Genomic DNA, 21,832 nt, shown 5'->3' with positions numbered 1-21,832 from the left:
CCCCTCCTTCCTAGTCTGCCCCATGACTCATGCCTGGGCTGGCAGTAGAGAGCGGTACGTTCACCAGGGTGGCACAAAAAACTCTTCACCATGACTAGGCAGAAAGGAAGCGGGAGCCAGCGCCCGGCCTCGCCAGCAGTTACAACCCAGTAGATGCACGCGGGGGTGTGGCCGGGGCGGGGCAGGGGCAGGGCCCCTGCACCCTGGGCGCCAGAAAACTGCACACCCGCCTGCTCCACGATTGGTCGCTCCGGCCACGGGGGCCTATGGGGTGGTCCTCGCCTAGCCAATCAGGGGCCCCGGGGAGCCCATTCATTCACAAAAACCCAGCAGGGAAAGGAGCCTGGCGAAGTCCGGAACTGCCCGGAACTTTGAAACACCGGTGCGTTCCGAGGGGCCGACGCAGGAGTCCAGGAGGAACCGATCGCAGGAAGCTAGACGCAGACGCGTACAGGGACAGTCCCGGCCCGGCCCACAATTCCGGCCCAGCAACCCGGGCGTGGCGCGCCCTCCTGGGCCGCACCGACGTGGGCTCCGCCCCCGACCCCATTAGGACACGCTGGGTCGCTAAGGGCCACCCAACCCTAAGGAAGGTGGCGCCTGGGCAGCTTCCTGGCAGCGAGATCCACGCAGGTGGCGCGGCGGCGGCTGCAGCCACGTGCGCGCCGACCAAGGCGCCCCCACGCTCCCGCCCCGGCCCCTTCCTCTGCCGCCGGCCACTCACGGCAGTCGTCCTCGTCGCTGTTGTCCGAGCAGTCGTCGTCCTCGTCGCACCTCCACACGGAGGGGATGCAGCGCTCATTCCGGCACCGGAATTGGTCCTCTTCGCACTCTTTGACCGGCCCTGCGCGGGGGAGATGGGGGCGTGAACAGGGTCCGCGGATGGCGCAGTCCTGGCTGGGGGCAGTGGTCTACTGGGGTGAAGGAAAGGGGGCGATGATGGAGCCAACGGCCTCGGGGGCCTCAGACACCCTCGATCCGGAAGGAGGGGAAATGGCAATGGGATGGCGGGATGCTCCGAGGCACGACGAGGCCAAACACACGGTCGGTGTCACACGATTTGAGTATACCCCCCATTTAGAACACTCACTCGCACTCCCGGCCCGTTGCCAGAGATCCACGCAGACACAGCCCACAGGGAGCCCCCGAACACGCCGCAACACGAGCACTGGGCGCTGCGGGCACATCCCCCTCGCGCGCAGCTCCTCTTTCTCCGCGGCGCGCAGGGGTCGCCGGAAACGCATTGTCAGGCGGGGAAGTCGCCGGGCTCAGCTCTCACCGCCGCCGCGGAGCGTGCGTGTCAAATAAACCCCACTGGCGAGAATCGCGCAGCCCACCCAGAACCATCCATGAGCACCCCCAACCTGCAAAGTTCCCGGCCCGCCTAGCCCCCTACTGGGCCCATCCCCCAGGAGCAGGTGCCAGAGGGCAGAGCCAACAACCCCGGGAGCCGCGGGGGAGGGGGTCGAGGGCATATTACAGGATAGCTGGGTCCCGAGAAGCCCAACCCACCCAGGCCCCGGGCTCGGGGCCCCAGCGCAACCCGCACCTCGGCCGCCGGGCCGCGCTTTGTTGGCGGCTCCGGCAGCGCGGAGCCCGGCCGGGGACCAGCCTCACGCACCTTCGCCGCCGCGCTGTGGATCTGCCGCCGTCGCGAGATGCTGGAGCTGCAGCAGCAGCAGCAACAGCAGCGGCGCCAGCGGCCGGAGCGCGCCCCGCTCGGGGCGGCCCATGGCGGGCCCCGGGCTCCGGCCGCCGCGCCCCGCGCACCCCGTGCGGCTGCCGCCGCCGCGCCTCAGCCCGCCGACTCCTTGCCGCGGCGCCGGGGCTGCCGCTGCCCCCGCCGCCGCCGCCACCGCTGCCGCCCGCCCCGGCTCCTCGGCTGCATTTCAAGCAGGTTCCGTGACGCTCGGCGGCGGGGCGGGCTCAGGCTGGGCGCGCGGCCCGGGCCCTGGGCGGCCGCCGCCGGCGCGCGCGCCCCCTCCCGCGGCCGCCTCCGCCCTACGCTCCTCCCGCCGCCGCTGCCTCTCCCTCCTCCCCCTTGTCCTTGGTCCACTCCTCCCTCAGCTGGCTCGCGGTGACCCTGATGAGGGCCCGCTTGCGAGCTGGGAGCCGCAGACGCTGGGATGAGCCGGGCGAGGCTCCTGCCCCAGAGGTAGCAGACAGGCCAGGGAAAGCAGCACTGGCTGCCTGGAGGAAGTGTCAGGCTGATAGGGGGCTGAGGGATGAGTAAGAGTGAACCTGGCTGGATGGGAGATGATATGCCCTGGTTCACAGGCCTGTGCAGTGTGCACATGGGACAGAGGTGGTGGTGGTGGGTAAGGGTCCCCATACCAAGACATGTGAGATCAGGGAGAAGCTGGGGTCGCTGGACTGGACCTATGCAGGCCTCATCCACTCCCTCCCAGGTATGCATGTGTGTAGCTGGCTAATGTGCCCATGTGCCTCTGTGCATGTTAGATGCTCATGTGACCGTGGCTGAGGATGTGAGGCAGGTGGCTCCAGCCTGGCACACAGACTTTATGCATTCATCCTTCTCATTCTCCATGGTGCCTGGCAAAGGGGCAATCGGGGCACCTGCAGGGACAGCACCAAAGTCTTTGCTGTGATGGAAATGGGAGGGGACTGTGGGACTCCACAAAAGAAATGTGTTATCCCTGCCTATAGGGTACACACACCCAGGGCCTCTGTCCACCCTCTGTATGAAGGACAAGTCCCCTTCTCTGGAAGGTCCTAGCCCCATCTCACTTATGCCAAGGTGCAGAGAACAGACCCAGGACTAGATTTTAGCTGCCTGCTCGTAAGTGAGGTCGATCCCGCACAACCTTCTTTGGATAATAAGGTTTGAGGGCATTGGCCACTAAAAGAGATAGGCCGGTAGGTGTCTAGCTGGAGTGGAAGTCCACCCTTCCATCTCCTGCCCCGTCACCTCCATGGCAGAGGGCAGAAGAGAGAGCCTCAGGAGCTGGAGGCCAGGTCCCAGGCCTGGAGGCCATTTTCTCATCAGCGGCCCTATTACTGAGCCGTCTTCCTTCCCACAAAGGGCAGCCCCTTGGCAACAGCTGTGGCCACCACATAGGAGAGGTGAGCCCAGCAAGTGCTCTTGCCATTACCCCTTTTATCCTTTGTTCATTCAGTCATTTAACACGTATATCTCAGCCCTGCTCTGTACCAACCCTTTCCTGGGCCTAGGGTTGCCAAGATGGATCAGACATGGTACCAGTCCTGGTGAAGTCCCTGATCGGTGGGGAGACAGACCATGAACACACAAACAATGACATGCATGCACACTTTCAACAAAAACTTAATGAAGCACCTACTCTGTGCCCAGCATTATCTGAGGCCCAGGGATACAGTGTAGAAATAGGGGAAGTCTCTCTGTTCTCCCGCAGCTTCCATCTTCCTTGGGAGAGAAAAACACAAATGCAAGAAAACAAAAAAAGATAATTTCAGATCATCATAACTACTATGAAAAAATAAATAAAACAGGGTAATGTGAGAGTGATGGGAGATAACAGGTAATCTGGGAAGGCATCTCTGAGGAGGTGGCATTTCCCTGAATGGCAAGAAGGAGGCTGCTGTAGATTGAATGTTTGTGCCCTTCCAAAATTCATGTGTTGAAACTTAATCCCCAATCCAAGGGTATTTGGAAGTGGATCCTTTGGGAGACAATTAGAACATGAAGAGAATTAGTGCCCTTGTAAAAGAAGCCTCAGAGAGATCTCTGGCCCCTTCTGCCATGTGAGGACACTGTGAGAAGACAGTCATCTGTGAACTAGGGAGTGGGCTCTCATCAAATACTAAATCTGCTGGTGTCTTGATCTTTCAGTGCCTTGATCTTGACATTCAGCCTCTGGAACTGTGAGACTTGAATTTCTGTTGTTTGTAAGCCACCCAGTCTATGGTATCTTGTTATGGCGGCCCAAAGGGACTAAATGCCCAGGCACATGAAGGTCAGGTAGAAGGGCATTCCTGGCAGAAGGAACAGCACAGCAGGGGACTTGAGGTGGGCTGGAACGTGTTGGTGGGTGACACGTGAGGTCAGAGGGAGTCAGGAAGGCTCTGATCACATGGGGGCTCTGTAGGTCACAGCAAGGAATTTGGGTTTTATTCTGAGCACGGTGGTGCCTGCTGTGACAACAGGATGCCTGGGACTATGGAGACCAGGATGGACCCCCTCCTGCAGCCTAGACTGACCTCTCCATATCAGCTGTTCCTCCTCTACTCTGTGGTCTTAAGAAAGTCAGTCCCCCTTATTAAGCCTCAGTTTCTCATCTGAGAAATGGGAGAGATGAGGAATATCCAAGATAGATTCTAGTTTTAAGATTTTTGTGTGGATTGCAGTTCAGAGACAGCAAGGTAGAGAGGTTCAGGGCTCTGGGTTAGACTGCCTGGGTTTAAATCTGTTCCTTCCCTTCCTAATTATGTGACTTTGGGCAACTCACTCAGTCTCTGTGGCTCAGTATCTTCATTTAAAATGTGAATGATGGGACGCCTGGGTGGCTCAGTCAGTTGAGCGTCCGACTTCAGCTCAGGTCATGATCTCACAGTTCATGGGTTCGAGCCCCGCGTTGGGCTCTGTGCTGACAGCTGAGCCTGGAGCCGGCTTCCGATTCTGTGTGTCCCTCTCTCTGCCCCTCTCCTGCTAATTGTCTGTCTCTTTCTGTCTCTCAAAAATAAATAAATGTTTAAAAAAAAATTTTTAATGTGAATGATGACAGAACTCATCTCACAGAATTGTGAGGATTATATTAGATGAGATTATGTATGCACAACATGAAGTACACAGTTGGTGCATAATAACTGTTATTTGTGTATTCAAACATAATTCCCTTTTCCAGAACCCCCAGTGACTTCCCAACACTCAAAGAAAAAAGATCGAGCCCAGGCATTCAATGACCTCCCCTCAAATGGAGACCTTTGCTCATATGGTCTCAGCCAGATCCAGTGGCCAAGATGGACAACTCCTTGTTTCTTAACATCCCCACATCCGAGGTTCTCTGGGCTCCCCTCAGTCTGCAGCTGACTTTGGCTACTTCCAGCTCTCCTGAGTTAGCCTGTGACCTCCCTGACAGGAGAGAGGAAGTAGCTCTCCAGCATTTCTGGGTCTCTGGCATGGGGCACATTTGACCAATATTTGTTTCTGCCTTGCCGAAGGTTTCTGCACCCCCAGAAGGTCTATGTCTTACTCAGCCTTATTTTCAGAGGATAAGTAGGAGAACTGCCACGTAACCAGCATTAGATAAATGATGTTTAAATACTTGAAAAGGTTAACAAGTAAACCATATCAAGTAGTAATAATAGCTGGTTCTTACAGTACACTTGCTGGGGGGCAGTCACCATCTAAATGCTTTAACTCATGTAGTCCTTATAACATCCCCATGAGACAGGTTGAATGTTTATCCCATTTTGCAGATGAGCACACTAAGGAATGAGGAGGTCACACAGCTAGTAGATGGCAGAGCCAGCCTTTGAGCCCAGGTGACAGAACTGGGAATTCTTCAGGGCCCATAAGTTGGTTAATTCCAGGTAGGGGCAGTTGGAGAAAGCTCAGCCCCTGACAGACACCAGACCAAATGGACACTGGGGTACAGTTTTTATAGCCTGGGTGACTTATCCCCACCTGTCCTCTCTCTCCATCCGGAGGTGACTCAAGCATATAGGCCTTTTCCACTTTTGGGTATCCAAAGAAAACCCTCAAACCCAACCCCAGGTGCAGTGAATTTGCCATGATAAAGAAACGGGTGACATCCCACGTGCTGTCAGCATGTCACTCTGCCCCCCAGGCCTCCATGCGCTGCCTGGGTCAGGACTGCCTGAGGCCCCGCAGCCCAACCTGGTGCACACTCCTCTCCCTTCCCCTGGTCCACAGGAGCTGGGGCTTCAGGCTTTTGCCTGTCTGTGTCCTCTGAATAGAACACTCTTGGCACTGGCTGACTTCTATTTCATCCTTTGGGCCTGTGCTCAAATCCCTCCTCCTCTGGGAAGCCTTCCAGCATCCTCCAGAAAGGTTACAGCCGGGGCCAGAAGGCCTTCTGCATTCACCACCCCAGACTTCCTTGACTGGCCTTGTGCCAGGTGAGGCACAGATGAGCAAGACTAAGTAAGTCCCTGCTTTTGAGGATCCCTGGTCTGGGGGCAGACGGTGACAGTGCAGGGTAATAACCCTCGGTGGGGCTGCTCAGGGGTGTCAGAATCCCACACCCAGGTACCCAGGGCTATGTCACCCACCCAGCCAGGGTAACAGACCAATGACCTGAGATTATCACAGCAGAGCTGTAAGGGCAGCAGAGCTCTCCCACTGTCCATGACCTTCACTTTATAGAAGCCTAGCCCAAGTCTTTCCTGCTCTACTGTGAGCCAATTGCTAATTTCTCTTTGCCACTTTTCTCTGTATTTCTTCCTCTTCCTCTCTCTGGCTAGACAGAATGTCTTCGTTCCTGTAAAAACGGTTTTCTCATTCATTACATGGACTTATATAGGTCCAAACTGCTAGGGTTTAAATTACTTGCTAACTGTGTGACCTGGGGCAAATTATTTGAACTCTCTGTGCATCAGTGTCCTTATCTATAAAATGGGGATGAGATGAAAATGTTACCTAGTGGTATTAATTATCTATGACTGCATAACAAAATACACCAAAACTTAGCAACTTAAAGCAACAATAAATATTTATTATCTCTTGCAGTGTCTGTGGGCCAGGAATTTGGGGGCAGCTTACTTGGGGTCACAATGTTAGCCATTCTGCAATCTTCTGACGGTTTAAGTGGGGCTGGAGGGTCTGGGCTGTCTCACTCACATGGCTGGCAAGTTCTTGATGGCTTTTGGCAGGATGACTCAGTTTTTCGCCGCAAGGATTTCCCCACAGGACTGCTTGAGTGCTCTTACAAACCACATGGCGGCCAGCTTCTACCATAGTTACCCATTCAAGAGAGAGACAGAGAAAGCAAGGAGGAAGTCACAATGTCTTTTTAAGATCTAACTGTGGAAGCCGTACTGCATCATTTCTGCAACATCCTACTGGTTACCCAGGTCAGCCCTCATCCATGTGGGAAGGGGCCGTACAGGAGCCTGCCAACCAGAAGACATAAATCACTGTGAGCCTCTTGGAGTCTGGTTGCTACACTATCTCACAGAATTCATGAGGATGAGCAAACTTAGTGTACATAAAGTGCTTAGAAGAGTTTTCAATACACAGCACCCCTGTATAAAAGTTTGCTATTGTGGTTGTTTCTGTGAATAAGAGTACAGAGTAAGCACTCCATGAGGATTATCTGTAGTTACTGTGAACATCATTGCTATTAGCTGCAGGACCCCTTCATTACACAGATGAAGACACCCGGCAACTGAGAGGGTGAAGGTGTCACAGTTTCATAGCAGACCGCAGGCAGAGCAGGACCAGCCCAGCCTTGGTTTCCTGCCTCCTGGCCAAGTACTCTTGGGAGAGCTGGAGTTAGTCTGCCTCCATCACTGCCTCGCTGTAGGACACTGGGCAGGTATCTTTCCCTCTCTGAGCTTGGCATCCCCATCCGTCACATAAGATTACATAACTAGGTCGGTATTTCCCGTGACCGGTCCTTCTCACCCTCCCCAAATGACTCCCTCCCTTTCCACTTACCTCGTCTCCTGCCAGCCTCGATTCTGCTTTAAATCCTTCTGCTTAATAAATGTGGCTTCATCCTAAGCAATAATCTCCATAAAATCACAGGTTTGATATGCTCATTATGTTTTTCCAATACACATTCAAGAACTGCATGGCTATTCCGGGAAACAATGTTTCTCTGTCCATCCGGATGGGTTTGTTTCTCTAAGGGCCCTGGCTCTGTGTCCCTCATTTAATGTGGGGAAGAGGATGGAGGGCAGGAGCCCTGACTGCTATGCCCATGACAATGAGTTCTTCAAGGTGACCTGGAGGCCACCCAGGCCCTGGGCACCCATTGCTGAGTCACAGGGCTTTCTAGGGGAAATTCGGCAATTTTCAATGTGCTTTTGTTTTAGTTTTGTTTTTATTTTATTTTTTTCTTATCAAAGTTTTACTTCCCGTGGTTTAAGAATCAAACAGTTTTGCAATACTTGTTATGAAAACTTGCATCCTTCACTCCCCACCTTCGTTTCCTTCTCCCCAGAGACACTTTCAGCTCTGCCACCTGATTCTTCTGCTATTCACCTCCCTATCATTAAATAACACGCTCATTTCTATGTCTTGATCTTTCAGTTTTGGGCACTATCATTGACTTTCTACTCTGGAGATGAGGAGTTAGCTCTCTCACCCAGCATCCCCGAACACAGCCGTACAAATACCCACACACTCACTCTCTGTGAGTCAATCCCCACCCATCCCTCCAATATCGTTATGATTATTTGATTTTAAAAGCTTTTTTAATTTGTAAATTAATTTTAATTGTTGTAAAATACACCTAACACAAAATGTGCAGTCAACCGTTTTGAACTGTATAGTTCAGTGACTTGAAGTACACTCACACTGTTGGGCACCGTCACCAGCCTCCATCCAGGGCTCTTTTCATCTTGCACAACTGAAGCCGTGTATCCATGAAACAGGAACTCCCCGTTCTCCTTTGTTCCCAGCCCCTAACAACCACATTCTACTTTCTGATTCTATGAATTTGACAATTCGAGGTACCTCTAGGTAAGTGGAATTATACACTATTTGCTCTTTTTTTTTTTAAGATTTATTTTTTAATTTCTACCCCTAGCGTGGGGCTTGAACTCAGACCCCCAAGATCAAGATCTCATGCTCTTCCAACTGAGCCAGGCAGGACCCCCCCCCCCCCCAACCGTATTTGCTCTTTTATGATTGGCTTATTTCTCTTGGCACAGTGCCTTCAGTTTCCATCCATGTTGTAGCGTATTATAGAACGTCCTTCCTTTATTTTATTTTATTTTTTTATTTATTTCTAAGAGAGAGAGAGAGAGAGAGACAGCGTGAGCAGGGGAGGGTCAGAGAGAGAGGGAGACACAGACTTTGAAACAGGCTCCAGGCTATGAGCTGGCAGTCCGCACAGAGCCCGACGCGGGGCTCGAACCCACGTACCGCGAGATCATGACCTAAGCGAAAGTCGGACACTCAACCGACTAAGCCACCCAGGCGCCCCAGAACGTCCTTCCTTTAAAAGACTGGGCAATATTCCATTGTGTGTATATCCACATTTTGTTTATGTATCTATCCATTGATAAATAAATAAACCCACTGATGCTTGACTTGGGTTGCTTCCATCTCTTGGTTATTGTGAATAATCCTGCTATGAACATGGGTCTACAAATATCTGTTCACGATCCTGCTTTCAGTTCTTTTGGGTATATACTCAGGAGTGGAATTGTTAGATCATATAATGATTCTGTTTTTAATTTTCGGAAAAACTGCCATACTGTTTTCCATAGTGACTGCACCATTTTATATTCTCACCAACATGGCACAAGAGTTCCAATTTCTCGACATCCTCACCAACACTTGCTATTTACTTTTGATAGCAGTCATTCTAGGGGCAGGAGGTAATATCTCATTGTGGCTTTGATTTGCATTTCCTTGATGATTCGTGATGCTGAACGTCATTTCATGTGCTTCTTAGGTATTTATACATTTTCTTGGGGAATATGTCCATTCAAGTTCTTGGCCCATTTTTAAAAGAAGTTGCTTGGTTTTCTTGTTGAATTGTAGGAATTTTTTTATATATTCTGGATATTAGCCCCTTATTGTATACATGATTTGCAAATATTTTCTCTCATTCCACGGGTAGCTTATTCACTCTGTTGATTTTGACCTTTGATACACAATGTTTATTTTTGATATAGCCCAATTTATCTATTTTTCCTTTGTTGCCTATGCTTTTGGTGGCATATCTCAGAAAGATTCTTACATGATCACAGCAAAATAAACGCTATTCCCAGTGTGGCAGGATGAATTTTTTTCCTGCACAACTTTGTGTCTTTCCTGGAATTAATAATTGATCCTTTTTATTTTATTGTTTTATTCCTTGCTTAGTTTTCTATGTATTCATCCCTTATTTATCCCCAAACTCTCCCTCAATTTGTGTAAATCTCCTCTTAATACAATCACCCACACTAAGTACTCACTGACTGACTCATGTGGAGGAAGTTCCTGCAGATCTCTGATGGCTCCGTCTGGACAGGGGGACAGCAGGGCCAGCTGCTCAGCTCTCGTCCTGAGCTCTCCCTTCACCGTCACCTGGAGGTTTCTCTGCACTTTTCTCTTATGTCAAATCTCTTGCTTCCCACATCCCATGTCTTCCTCTTTTTATACTCACATCTGGATGGGTGGGGGGAAATACCTACCCACAGCCTTCCAGAAGGAGGTACTTGAGGTATATTTTTGGAGACCTTGCATTTCTAAAAAGTGCCTCCCATTTACTCAATAGCATGACTAGGTATAGAATTCTAAGTTGGAAATAATTTTCTTTCTGAATTTTGAAGGCTTCTTCCAGTGTCTTCATTGAAAACATTGAAAAGTTCAATGTCATTCTGCTTCATCATCTTTTTTTTTTTTTTAACATTTTATTTATTTCTGAGAGAGAGAGCATGAGCAGGGGAGGGTCAGAGAGAGAGGGAGACACAGATTCTGAAACAGGCTCCAGGCTCTGAGCTGTCAGCACAGAGCCCGATGTGGGGCTCGAACCCACGAACCACAAGATCATGACCTGAGTCGAAGTTGGATGCTTAACCAACTGAGCCACCCAGGCGCCCCTGCTTCATCATCTTTTATAGGAACCCTGCTCTTTCTCTCTGGAAGCTTTTAGTCTCCTATGTCCTCAGTGTGTCTTGGAGGAAAATCTATTTCCATTCATTGTGCAGTGGGTCTTTTCATTCTGGAAACTCATCTTCACTTTAGAGAAAATTTTCTAGAACTACCTCTGTAATGATTTCCTCGCCTCCATTTTCTCCTTTGTTGTTGTTGGTTTTTCTTCTTTTTCTAACTCTCTTTAATTATTTCAGCATTGGCCCTCTGGGACTGGTCTTCTACATTCTTTTATTTTTATTTCTATTTTTTAAGTAATCTCCACACTCAACATGAGGCTTGAATTCACAACCTTGAGACCAAGAATTGTAGGCTTTACCAACTGAGCCAGCCAGGCACCCTTCTACATTCTATGTATATATATATAGATAATATATATATATATTTCCCCCCACCTTTTTGGTCTCCATTCTGGAAAATTTCTTCAACCCCTTACAGAGTTGCTTTTTTTTTCTTTTTCTTAGCATATTTCCAAGAGCTCCTTATTTGTTCTCTGACCACTTATTTTTTTATAATATCTTGTCTCTTTTTTTTATAGATGCAGTATTTTTTTTAGGATGTTAATGTTAACAACCTTTGTTGTTCCTGTTTTCATTAAAGTGTTTATCACTATGCATAGTCTCTGCTTCCTCCAAGTTAATGTTTTCTGACTGTTGAAAAGACAGGTTATAAATTGGAAGGATGTATTGTAGCACACATAACAAAAAAAGCCTTACTACTCAGAATGCATAGAGAATTCTTACAAACTAATAAGAGAAGACAGCAACTCAATTTTTTTTTTTAAAGAAAAAATAGGAAAACCACCGCCTCGGTGGTTCATTCAGTTAAACGTTCGATTTCAGCTCAGGTCATGATCTAACAGTTTGTGGGTTTGAGCCCCGCGTCAGGCTCTGTGCTGACAGTTCAGAGGCTGGAACCTGCTTCGGATTCTGTGTCTTCCTCTCTCTCTGTCTCTCTCTCTCTGCTCTCCCCTACTCACTTTCTGTCTCTCTCTCTCTCAAATATAAACATCAAAAAGAACTTTTATAAAAAGAAAAAGTACAAACAAAAGATTTCACAACAGGAAATATGAATAAAAAATAAACCTGAAGAGAAGACACACAAGGTTATAGTAATCAGGAAAATGCAAATGAATACCACAATGAGATTTTCTACCGAAGAAAAATCTACCCTGTGGCCCAGGACAAGTACCAGTGAAGACGTGAAGCAACGGGGGATCCTTCTACTCCTAATGCAGTGAAAACTGCATTTTGGAAATGGTGATGGCATTACTAAGTGTAAACCCCGGAGAAACTTATACATACAAACACCAGGAGACCCATACAAGGATCTTTGCAGTTGCGCGGCTTGTAACGGCAAAAACTTTGAAACTAAGCTAACGTCCTTAGCGGGAAAATGAGTGAATAAATCGTGCTATCTCCACATAATGAAATCGCACACAGCAGTGGAAATGAATCAGATCTCGCCTCAACCAACTGTGTGAAGGAATCTTAGAAACCTAATACCGGGTGACAAAAGCTTTTGCAGAAGACTCCATGCGACACGATCCAACGCCTGTAAGGCCCAAACACAAGCAAAAATAAACTATATTGTTTAGGTTTTCATACATATGTAGCATGTAATACAAATGTTTTGGTTTTTGGTTTTTTTACGGAGGAAATGATTCATTCAAGATTCTAGATAGCAGTTACTTCTGTAGGGAAAGCAAGGGAATGGCATAAGGATGAAGCCCACACACTAGTTATGCTCTCCTGTTTTATTGGGTTCAAAGGTTTTCATGATTATGCTTCTTATCCAGGGTGGTCATACATCCGGTATTCCCAGACTTACACCTGCTGTCTCAACATATTCATCACAACCTCTTTCTCAGAAAAGGTCCTGACTTGGATAATAAATTATATAATTAGCCTATTTATTTCTTATAAAAATATATCATATATCTGTTTTGTATGTATCTTTACTACATAATACATGTAAGTTTAATGCCAGGGCCATCATCTGGCCACGGTGTAATAGGGTATCTGTGGTCTGAACCGGGCTTTATTCTGAACCAGTCTGGGTATCTGTCCTTGGGACCTCGGATGAACCCTCTGGCCACTCGACCTCCCTACACCTTGGTTCTCACACCCCATCCTACCCCAGGTCCCACTCTGCTCTTTTCTCCACCTGTCACTCAGTGTGGGATCATCCTCTAGAGGTCAATAAAAGTTCACTCACACCATAAGACCACCCAAGATCAATGACACCCCCTTCGTGCCAGTGTCTATGCTGGTCAATGGTGGGGACCCAGCGTGGGCCCTGCCATCAAGGAGCTGTCAAGGTCCAGGTGGGGAGGGAGACTGTGACAGCCCAGCACACCATGGTAGTGACATAGCCTGGGGTGTGGCCCTGCAAGGGTACAAACATAGCTCGACCCAGGGACCCTGGAAGAATGTGGGGAGCTGGGTGGAAGAGTGGCCTCAGCAGAGAAAACAACATGTAGCCAACAGTGGTGGGTAAGAAGCAACTGGGCTCAGAAAGGGCAGTTTGCACAGGTCAATCTGAGTAGAGCACAGGGCACAGGGCAGCACAGAGTAGGAGGCAAGCCTGCAAAGAGGACCTCCTGGGGGCCTTGAATGCCGAGCCTGGGACTTGGTCCATACCCCGAGGGCGGGGAGAAGGCACCGAAAGAATCAGTGCGGCACAGAGAACCGTGAAGTCAGGGAGAGTAGTACCAAATGAGGTTAAGGAGAAAACTGAAGGAGAAAACTCAGAGCCACAGAAGGAGACAAAGCAATAGAGAGATTTCACTATTCTGCTAAGTCTTGGAAGCCCATCCCAGGCCAGCCTCCCCTCCCGCACCCCTTGTGGCCACCCGCACACCCATGTGTACGCACACTGCACAGGTGGTAGCGGCAGAAATGCTCAGTGGTCTTGTGTGCGGGCCCAAGGTTCACATCCCAGCTTTGCCACAAGCCCCCCCTGTGTGACCTTGGGCAGCGGCTCAGTCTCACTGTGACTCCAGTTTCCTACTCTGTGAAATGAGGATGAAGAATGTATCTACCTCATGGAGGCTTAATCGAATCATAAAGGGGCTGGAACATAGTAAATTCTCAGTGAATGTGAGCCACCTTTGTTCATGCAGCAGAGGCAGTCAGCTGAAGAGACTAGACGTGTGGCCCAGGACCCAGCACAAGGCAGGAATGTCCCCACCAGGATATACACCCAGACGCAAGGACTTTGGTGTGTCGCTGCTGTACCCTTTGCAACCAGAGCAGTGACTCATTCAGTGAATAGATGAATGAAATTACAGGACTCCAAGGTACCCCACTTAGAAATAAAGACTAAAAGTCTCTCCCTGTCCTTGCTTGGATTGGGGGTGGAGGGTGGAATGTGCAGAATGATGTAAAGTGCATTCCCTGAAGCCCAATCCCCCACCTACAGTTTACAGTCCCTTTTGGATACTCACTGCACCCCTACTGGTGAAGCATCACTGCCTCTACTCTACAGATGATGACACTGAGGCTCCAAAAAATGTGTCACCTGCCCAAGATCACACAGCCAAGATATAGGACTAAGCTCAAGACTCCTGGCTCCCACTGCCCCACAGCTGTCTGAATATAGAATCCCAAAGCATCAGAGCTGCGGGGCCTAGAGAGAGGACATCTTGGATGTAGGGTTTTAGTCGTAGAATTCTTTCTTCAAGAAAAATCTGGGGGCACCGGAGCACCTGGGTGGCTCAGTTGGTTAAGCATCCGACTTCGGCTCAGGTCATGATCTCGTGGTTTGTGGGGTCAAGTCCTGTGTGAGGCTCTGTGTTGACAGCTCAATGTCTGGAGGCTGCTTCAGATTCTGTGTCTCCCTCTCTCTCTGACCCTTTCCCCCTCATGCTCTTCCTGTCTCTCTCTCTTTCTCAAAAATAAATAAACATTAAGAAGAAATTTGGGCACACTTGGCTGGCTTAGTCAGTAGAGCATGCAACCCTTGATCTCAGGATTGTGAGTTCGAGCCCCACATTGGGCATGGAGCCTACTTAAAAAAATAGAAATAAAAAAAAATCCATGTGAAACCCCCAGATCTGAAATCTATCAGAGAACATATTAGTTATGCTAGTCTGGGCTCTACTAAGGTAGCAAATAAACCCTGAAATCTCAATGGGGTAACACAATAAAAGTTTATTTCTTGCTCACACAACTACAGTGTGGGTCAGTGGCTCTCCTGAGCATCTCTATTCCACGTGACAACTCAGGAATCAAGCGCCTTCCATTTTATAGTGCCACTGTATATAATGTGAGGAGGCAAGGGAAAGAGCAGAGTGTCACACTAGCAGTTCTCGAGCTGGGCCTGGGAGCAGCGTACATTACCTCTGCCAATACCCCTTTCAAAAAACCCCAGTTGCTGGCTTTTGTCACCTTGGCAAGTTAGGCAAGAAATGCAGTCTTTCTGTGCACCCAGGAAGAAGAATGAGTCTGGCGAGCCCGTGCTCACACTGCGTGCTTCTATTGCAGGGCAAAGAGGAATCCCAGGGCCCTGTAGCTGGCATCGCTCCACCCAAGCCGCCTCCCCAAATGGGGAACATAGTCAGAAAATCTCCACTTGTGTCCAGCAGATGGAGAGGCTGCGGCCCAGAGAGGGGCAGGATTGGTCTCGCCTCACTCCGGGAGTCCCAGAAGTGTCCTTCTGGGGAGAAGAGCCCAGGGCCCAGGCTTCTTCTAAACCTGCTCTCTGCTCTGGCTGTTTCGCTGAATTAAAGGCAATCAGCCTGGTGTTGGGGTTTCCTAGCTTTAGCCTCTTTCTGCTGTCAGCTCTCAAACTCTTGCACCAGGTCCAGAGGTTGTGTCACAGCACCTAAGATGGCCTGAGACACTTGACTCCTTCAGCTCAGGGGTTTTAGGAGCCTGGGGTTCCACAGGGACCTGCCAGGGATGCTGCCTCCACGTGGCAACTGGGTCACAGCCTGTTAGGACCTGGAAGTGGGGCTGGGAGAATGGGTAACAGTAGCCACTGCTGTCCCACTAAGGTCTAAGGCGTGGTGCCCAGAGCCCCTGTCCTGGCATGTCATGGAGGTGGCTTCCCAGAGCCAGGAAGGTCAGGCTGCTCCCCAGCAAAATCTACCCAGATCCAAAGAAAGACCCCCCCGCACACCCCAGAGGTCCCCTTGCTTCTGCTCCTTGTCTGGATGGCAGGTGAGGGCTGAGGGGACCCAGCACCAGCCTGGGGACCCAGGGACCAGGAGCTCCCTCAGGAAAGATGGCCCATTTCTGCAACAGTGGTGTCACTTGGACAAGTCCCTTCACCTCTCTGAGCCTCCATTTCCACACCTTTAATGTGAGTGGGATGATCCTACCTGTCAGAGGTATCAAGGGGGTCCCTTGAGATGTCAGTGCTGTCAAGGCCAGGCCTAGGGTGAGACCTTGGAGGCCCCTGGGGTGGAGTCCTCCCCGTTTTGTGTTCAGCAAATGCTGGTAAGTGCTTGTTCTTACTATTTAAAGACAAGTCTGCTGAGGGCGCCTGGAGCAACAGCTGGGGCCTGGCCTGGGGGCAGCACTTTGCTGGGCCCGAAGTGATCTGAAAGCACAGTGGCAGGAAGAAAATGGGAGCCAGGAATCAGCCCAAGAGGACCCCTCCCTCCCAGGACCCTCCACCCAGGAGCCCAATAGACACATCATTTATCTTCCTCTCCAGGCCCGAGCTCGAGCTGGAGGCGGTGGCCTGGTTTTCCAGGCCCGCTCAGGCCAGAGCCGGCCAGCCCGCCCCAGGAATGACTTCCCTGTGTGCACATCAGCACCTCTGTGTGCGATCCCACCGTCGGGTGCAGGTGCGTGTTTCTACATGATGGCACACTGGTGTGTGTGTCTGGGAGTGCAGAGGCGACTTCTGCAGGTGTGCGATTGAGGGTAGCCGCGTCCCTGTGCACGAGGACGTCTGCTGTGAGCGCGCACATGTGGGTGAGCATGAGGATGCATACATTCACAGCCATCTCCCTGTTGCTTGCTTGAGTGTAAGCATATACACGGGTGCCCTGCTTAGGGAGTCAGATGTGTGTGTGTGCCTTCGGCAGCTGGGGTTTATGTGCCTGGGTGCACCCTGTGGGAGAGAGCTGTGGTTCTGTGTGGCTGTGCATTTCTGAGTGCGTTGCCGTGTGTTAGGAGGGGATTGTGTGCTTGTATAAAACTCGTAGGTCCATAGACCAGAGTTTTGAGACAGACACACAATCACGATGGTGTGTGATGGGGCATGACAGAGTCTGTGAGGGCCATGGGATTTCAGAGGAAGGTGGGATTTCCCTGCTCACAGGGAAAAGAAAGTCTATCCAGAGGGGGAGCCTTTAGGCAGAGGGAATAGTTGGAGCAGAGGCTCAAGGTTGGAAAGGACATGTTGAACAATGTTGTAGAAGTATCTTCACTTAAGAGGCTGTGGAGGGGCAGCATATAGGACGGGAGAAAGCTAAGGGCGTGACATGGGGCCGCCTGTAGGGTCACAGGCCAGGTTCAGGGAGAAAGGAAGGGGAGGCCCCAGGATGAAAGGCAGGAGGCAAAGGCCTCCTTCTTGCATCAGCTGGGCCAGCCCGGCGTCGGGTTTCTAGGGCGATGGACGGGACGACATGTCTCCTGCACTGCTCTCAGCCTGTCAGTTCTCTGTCCTGGTGGTTGTGGACTGTGCCCCCAGCCAGTGCCTGGGGTGGGGTAATGGCAGTCAGAACGGTCTGGGAAACGGTCTGGCACAGGAATCCCTGGGGCCTGTGTCTTCCCTGCTGAAAAGAGCCCGTATGGGTTTAGGGTCCAGCATGTGACATCGTGCAGGGAGCTCTACCTTCATAGGGTAGTGGGGGCAAAGGCAGTAGACCAGCAGGGCGGCAGCCTCCACACGCCAGCTGCAAACCTGGAGGGGATGGAGGAAGCCCAAGGTGCCAAAGCCCAAACTGTGCCAACCCCAGCCCTCTGCCCTGCCGGTCCCCCTGACGCTCCCCAGAGCCTCTCCCCTGAACCCAGTCCCTCATTAGAAGCCCTTCATGGCGCTGCCCCAGGAAGTCACATGTTTCCCATCTCGAGAATCATCTCCTGTGACCTTTCAATGTCTCCCGGTCTCAGTGGGCTCATTTTTCACCCCATGAGCTCATTGCTGGTAAAAGTGCCTGATTTGTGTGTTGATGACTACAGCACTTACGGAGCACCTGCTGTGTGCCAGGCTCTTTCCCAGCACTTTACCTGTACTAAGGGACTCCTCCCACCAGCCCTGTAAGGGGTATACTGTTCGCTTTTACCCCTCCTCCCCAGGGCAGAAGAGGTCCCACCTCATAGGGCCACGTGGGGGACAAATGAGATCACAGAAGAAGCTTACTTTGCCCCAGGGACCTGAGAAGTGCTACACACATAGTTGTTGTTATTGTGACTCCCAGAGCCTCAATATGTACAAAACACCGGGACTCCTCCCCACCTTGTGCTCCTCTAGGAACAGGGAGGATGCTGGAACTCCACACAGGGTGGCCATTGGAGGTCCTGCTGGGCCCAGCCCAGGACAGTTTCTACCTCAGGAGAAGCCCCCGTGCCTGGGAATCAGGAGGCTGAATCCAGGCCATTCTGGCAGGGCTTCCTGGAAGAAGTGTCCTGATACTGACACTTTTCAAGGGGGCAACCGTGCTAGCCCCACCTAAGGTGGCCAAGGAGAGTGGTTTGTAGCCACATTGCCACAGCTCACTCTTAACCCATGAACTTAATTTGTCCTGTGCATCACACTGACAGCTCAGAATTAGGCCGCTGTGGGGCCGTTTGCCTGGTTCCTTTGCCATAATTCTGTCTGTGCCCTGGCAAACTGGGCCGTGGTGTTTCTTTGCTACTGGGTTGTGCCTGAGGCCTTTGGGGATGGGGTGGTTCAGCTGCTATTCGCAGAAAGTCCCTGGGGATTGGAAATCTGCCCTAGAATGTTTTCTTATTCCTGGGCTCAGACCAAGCTCACTGTCCCCATTTTACAGGTATGGAAGGCAAGGCCCAAGGTTACACAGTGAATCATTAACGGCAGAGAACCCAGGGCTGCTGCATGTCAGCTGGAGCACTTTCCATGGCCTCAGCCAGCTCAGGATTTTGTCAACAAGGCCTCCAAGCTAACAAGGCCTCCCTTCGCCCGTAGGGAAGTGTAGGGAGGGAGAACTGTGGGGCAAGTGAAGAGCCCATGGCCTCAGAGCCTGCTGGGAAACTGGACAGTTGCTCAGAGATACACATAATGGGGGTCAGGAGAAAGCAGAGGGTCCCTGCCCTCCCCGAGTCCCTGGCAGGCATCGGTGCTAGCCAAAAACTCCCTCTCATTTCTCAGGGAATGTCATTATTATTGGAAATAAACATAAGTCTCAGTTTTTGAAGGGGTATTTGAAAAATCCTATCTATGGAAAAAGCCTAGAAAGAAACCCTCAAATGTGGTCACCTCTCCGGAACGTAGGACTGAGCTCTCCATCACAGAGGTCTGGCAGACAAGAGCTAAATTACCCTTGGTAATTGGCACCAGGATTGGAGTCTGAATCTGAACCCCAAGCCACTGGTTCATTCATTCATCTGTTCATCCAACAGTCACTTAACGTGTACTAGTGACAGCTCTGTGCCAGGCACGGGGGTGTAGTGCAGAGTAAAGAGGCACATGTCCCCGCCCTTATGGAGCTGACAGACTGGTGTAGAAAACAGTGTCATGGTTTGAAATGTTTTGAAAAGTGCAGCAGGTGAAAACAGGGTGGGGGCGCTGTAGCTGGCCTCTCTGACAGGGACCTTCGAGCAGGCACCCAATTAAAGGGAGGGAGGGCACCAGCACATACACGGAAGTGTCCAGGCAAAGCCGTGGCTGCACTGCCCACATCCTACCCACAGCTTCCACCTCAGTCCAGACAGGATACTCCTGCTGTGCCCACCCAGACCCCAGCCCTGCCACCAGAGGGAGCTGGTGGGTTCTGGTGGCATCCTTGTTGCAAATAACAAGGGATTCATGGAGCTCCCTCTTTGTGTAAGGCCTGGTTTTCCCAGTATCATACCTGGAGGAGTGCACAGGGTGACTTTAAAGGAGACACATGGGCAAGTATCTCCTGATTTTCACAGTCACGTATTTGTTTTTTAATGTACTTGGAAAAAAACCAAGCACATCAAACCTGGTATTATTGCCAGGGACATATGGTGAAAAGGTTTTGTTTATTTCAATTCCCAATGGAAAAAATCCATAGAGAGAGAATGTTAACAATTGTTGAGTCTTGGAGAAGGGTGTTCATTTTCTAGGCTTTCACCTTTTCTGTGTAATCAAGGAATTTCAAAGTACGAAGTTGGTGGGGTGGAAATAAAACCGAGGAGACCCTCCCCTTTAAAGATAGTCCCTGGCTTCTCTGCTGTCAGAAACGGAGCACAGCAATTGCAAGTGCAAGGTTGAGAGCCCGACTGCCTCAGTGTGGCTTCTGCCTGTGGCCTTGAACCAGCTCTTTAACTTGCTTCAATCTCTCCATCTAAATAGTGAGGTAATAACAATACCTAATACCTTGTTAGGTTGTCTTGAGGCTCTGATGAGCTAATCCATGTGAGAGCTAACAGCGTTGCTGCATGGGAGGTGGGAGCTCTCTATAAATGCTGGCTGTGCTATGGCTGGCCCAAGGACTCTTAGCAGAGCCATTGACACAGGTCATGGTGGAAAACCACCTGATGCCTGGCCATGGCCTTGCACTGTGAAGGGCTTCACGTCCTGCCTCCTCTTTTGTCTACACACTTACAGAGAGCCCGGCCAATTCGGCACAGAATGCATTTTAATAGCTCAATCAGATTTATTTGTACTTCTATTGGGCTGTTAAGTTTTTATTTCAATTGTTAAAATTTAATAACACTGTTTTGTTTTCACTGTTCATTTTTAAGATTAAAGTCTATGTGAAGAAACTCATGCTGGTTTTCCATTTGCAGGAATAATGAAAAGTTTCCCTTTAACGTTTAAGAAGCGAGTCGATCTCGGAACTACTTTCACAATATTTCTGTAAACCAAAATCTGTTCTAAAATAAAACTCTTATTTCAAAGATCCAGATTCAATTTTTTTTTAAAGCAAGTTTCTACAGAAAAGAGAACTGATTAAAGGAAAATGCTAGATACTGGGTGCTGGTGATTTGCAGGGATGGACAGCGGCTTTGCAGGGAACCAGTCTGATCAGCCAGATTGGCAGGAGGGAGAAAGCTGGTCCAACAGGAAGGGAACCAGGTGACAAATTCCCAGCCTCTCTCAACTCCCACCTCCCCAGCTCCTTCTGCTGCTTCCCACCCATGGAACCAACCAAAAGCCAGAGGGCAAGGGAGCCTCAGTGATGCTGTTGGGGGGTGGGGAGGAGCAGAGAGGAGGGCAGAGAGTGTATCTGCAGGGACAAATGGAGATCGTCCAGTCCTGCGCAGCTGTGGGTGGGAATCCTGCCGCAGACACTCAGCAGATTGGTGGAAAGAGCATGGAGGCCCGGGTCAGGGTGCCCATGCTTCGCACCTGCTGTGTGGTACAGGACAGTCACTCCTCTCCATCCACAGGTGTAGCAGACGCTCCCCCTCCCCCCAGGAATGCAGAGAAGCTGAAGTGAGTCAGTGCAGACTAGGGGTCACCGGGTACACAGCAGGCTTGTTGCTCAAACCAGAAGATCAGCTGCCCTTTTTTTTTTTAATTTTTTTTTAAAATGTTTTATTTATTTCTAGGAGAGAGAGGGAGAGACAGCGTGAGCAGGGGAGGGTCAGAGAGAGAGGGAGTCACAGACTGAAACAGGCTCCAGGCTCTGAGCTGGCAGTCAGCACAGAGCCCGACGCGGGGCTGGAACCCACGAACCACGAGATCATGACCTAAGCGAAAGTCGGGCGCTTAACCGACTAAGCCACCCAGGTGCCCCAATCAGCTGCCCTTTCTAAAAGAGGACCAAGCCCCTCCCATTCCTCCCTGCTCCTCAGACCCTAGCCTGATCCTCACAGCCACTTTGCGGGCTCTAATGTAGTCAGCACAGCCATGGTCAGTCCTCCCACTGCCAGTGCGTTCACACGGTCTCCTTACTGTCTTAAATCCCATCACACCACTTCTCACCTTGTCCACCCTTCAGGCTCCAGA

The 21,832-nt window shown here is 50.6% G+C and overlaps 1 protein-coding gene across 12 annotated transcripts in view; it reads right to left on the bottom strand.

Annotated features, from left to right (window-relative positions):
* Positions 1–1,912, bottom strand: part of LRP8 (LDL receptor related protein 8) — a 75,108-nt gene extending 73,196 nt beyond the window's left edge. For 6 of the 12 annotated variants that reach the window (XM_039238244.1, XM_039238290.1, XM_039238253.1 and 3 more), the window contains exons 1-2: positions 1,091–1,259; positions 725–844 (exon numbers count right to left, since the gene is read on the bottom strand). In XM_039238244.1, coding sequence (XP_039094175.1) covers positions 725–844; positions 1,091–1,244 — 274 coding nt within the window. In that variant the 5' untranslated portion in view covers positions 1,245–1,259. Of the gene's footprint in view, positions 1–724; positions 845–1,090; positions 1,260–1,621 lie in introns of those variants that run through there. The other 6 variants (XM_039238261.1, XM_039238266.1, XM_039238297.1 and 3 more) reach the window with 4 other exon arrangements.
* Between the last annotated feature and the right edge of the window lie 19,920 nt (positions 1,913–21,832).

The sequence above is a fragment of the Hyaena hyaena genome, unplaced genomic scaffold (genome assembly GCF_003009895.1).
Source record: "Hyaena hyaena isolate Hyena2069 unplaced genomic scaffold, ASM300989v1 scaffold_5, whole genome shotgun sequence".
NCBI classification, from domain to species: domain Eukaryota; kingdom Metazoa; phylum Chordata; class Mammalia; order Carnivora; family Hyaenidae; genus Hyaena; species Hyaena hyaena.
This window is presented reverse-complemented; position numbering and strand designations above follow the sequence as displayed.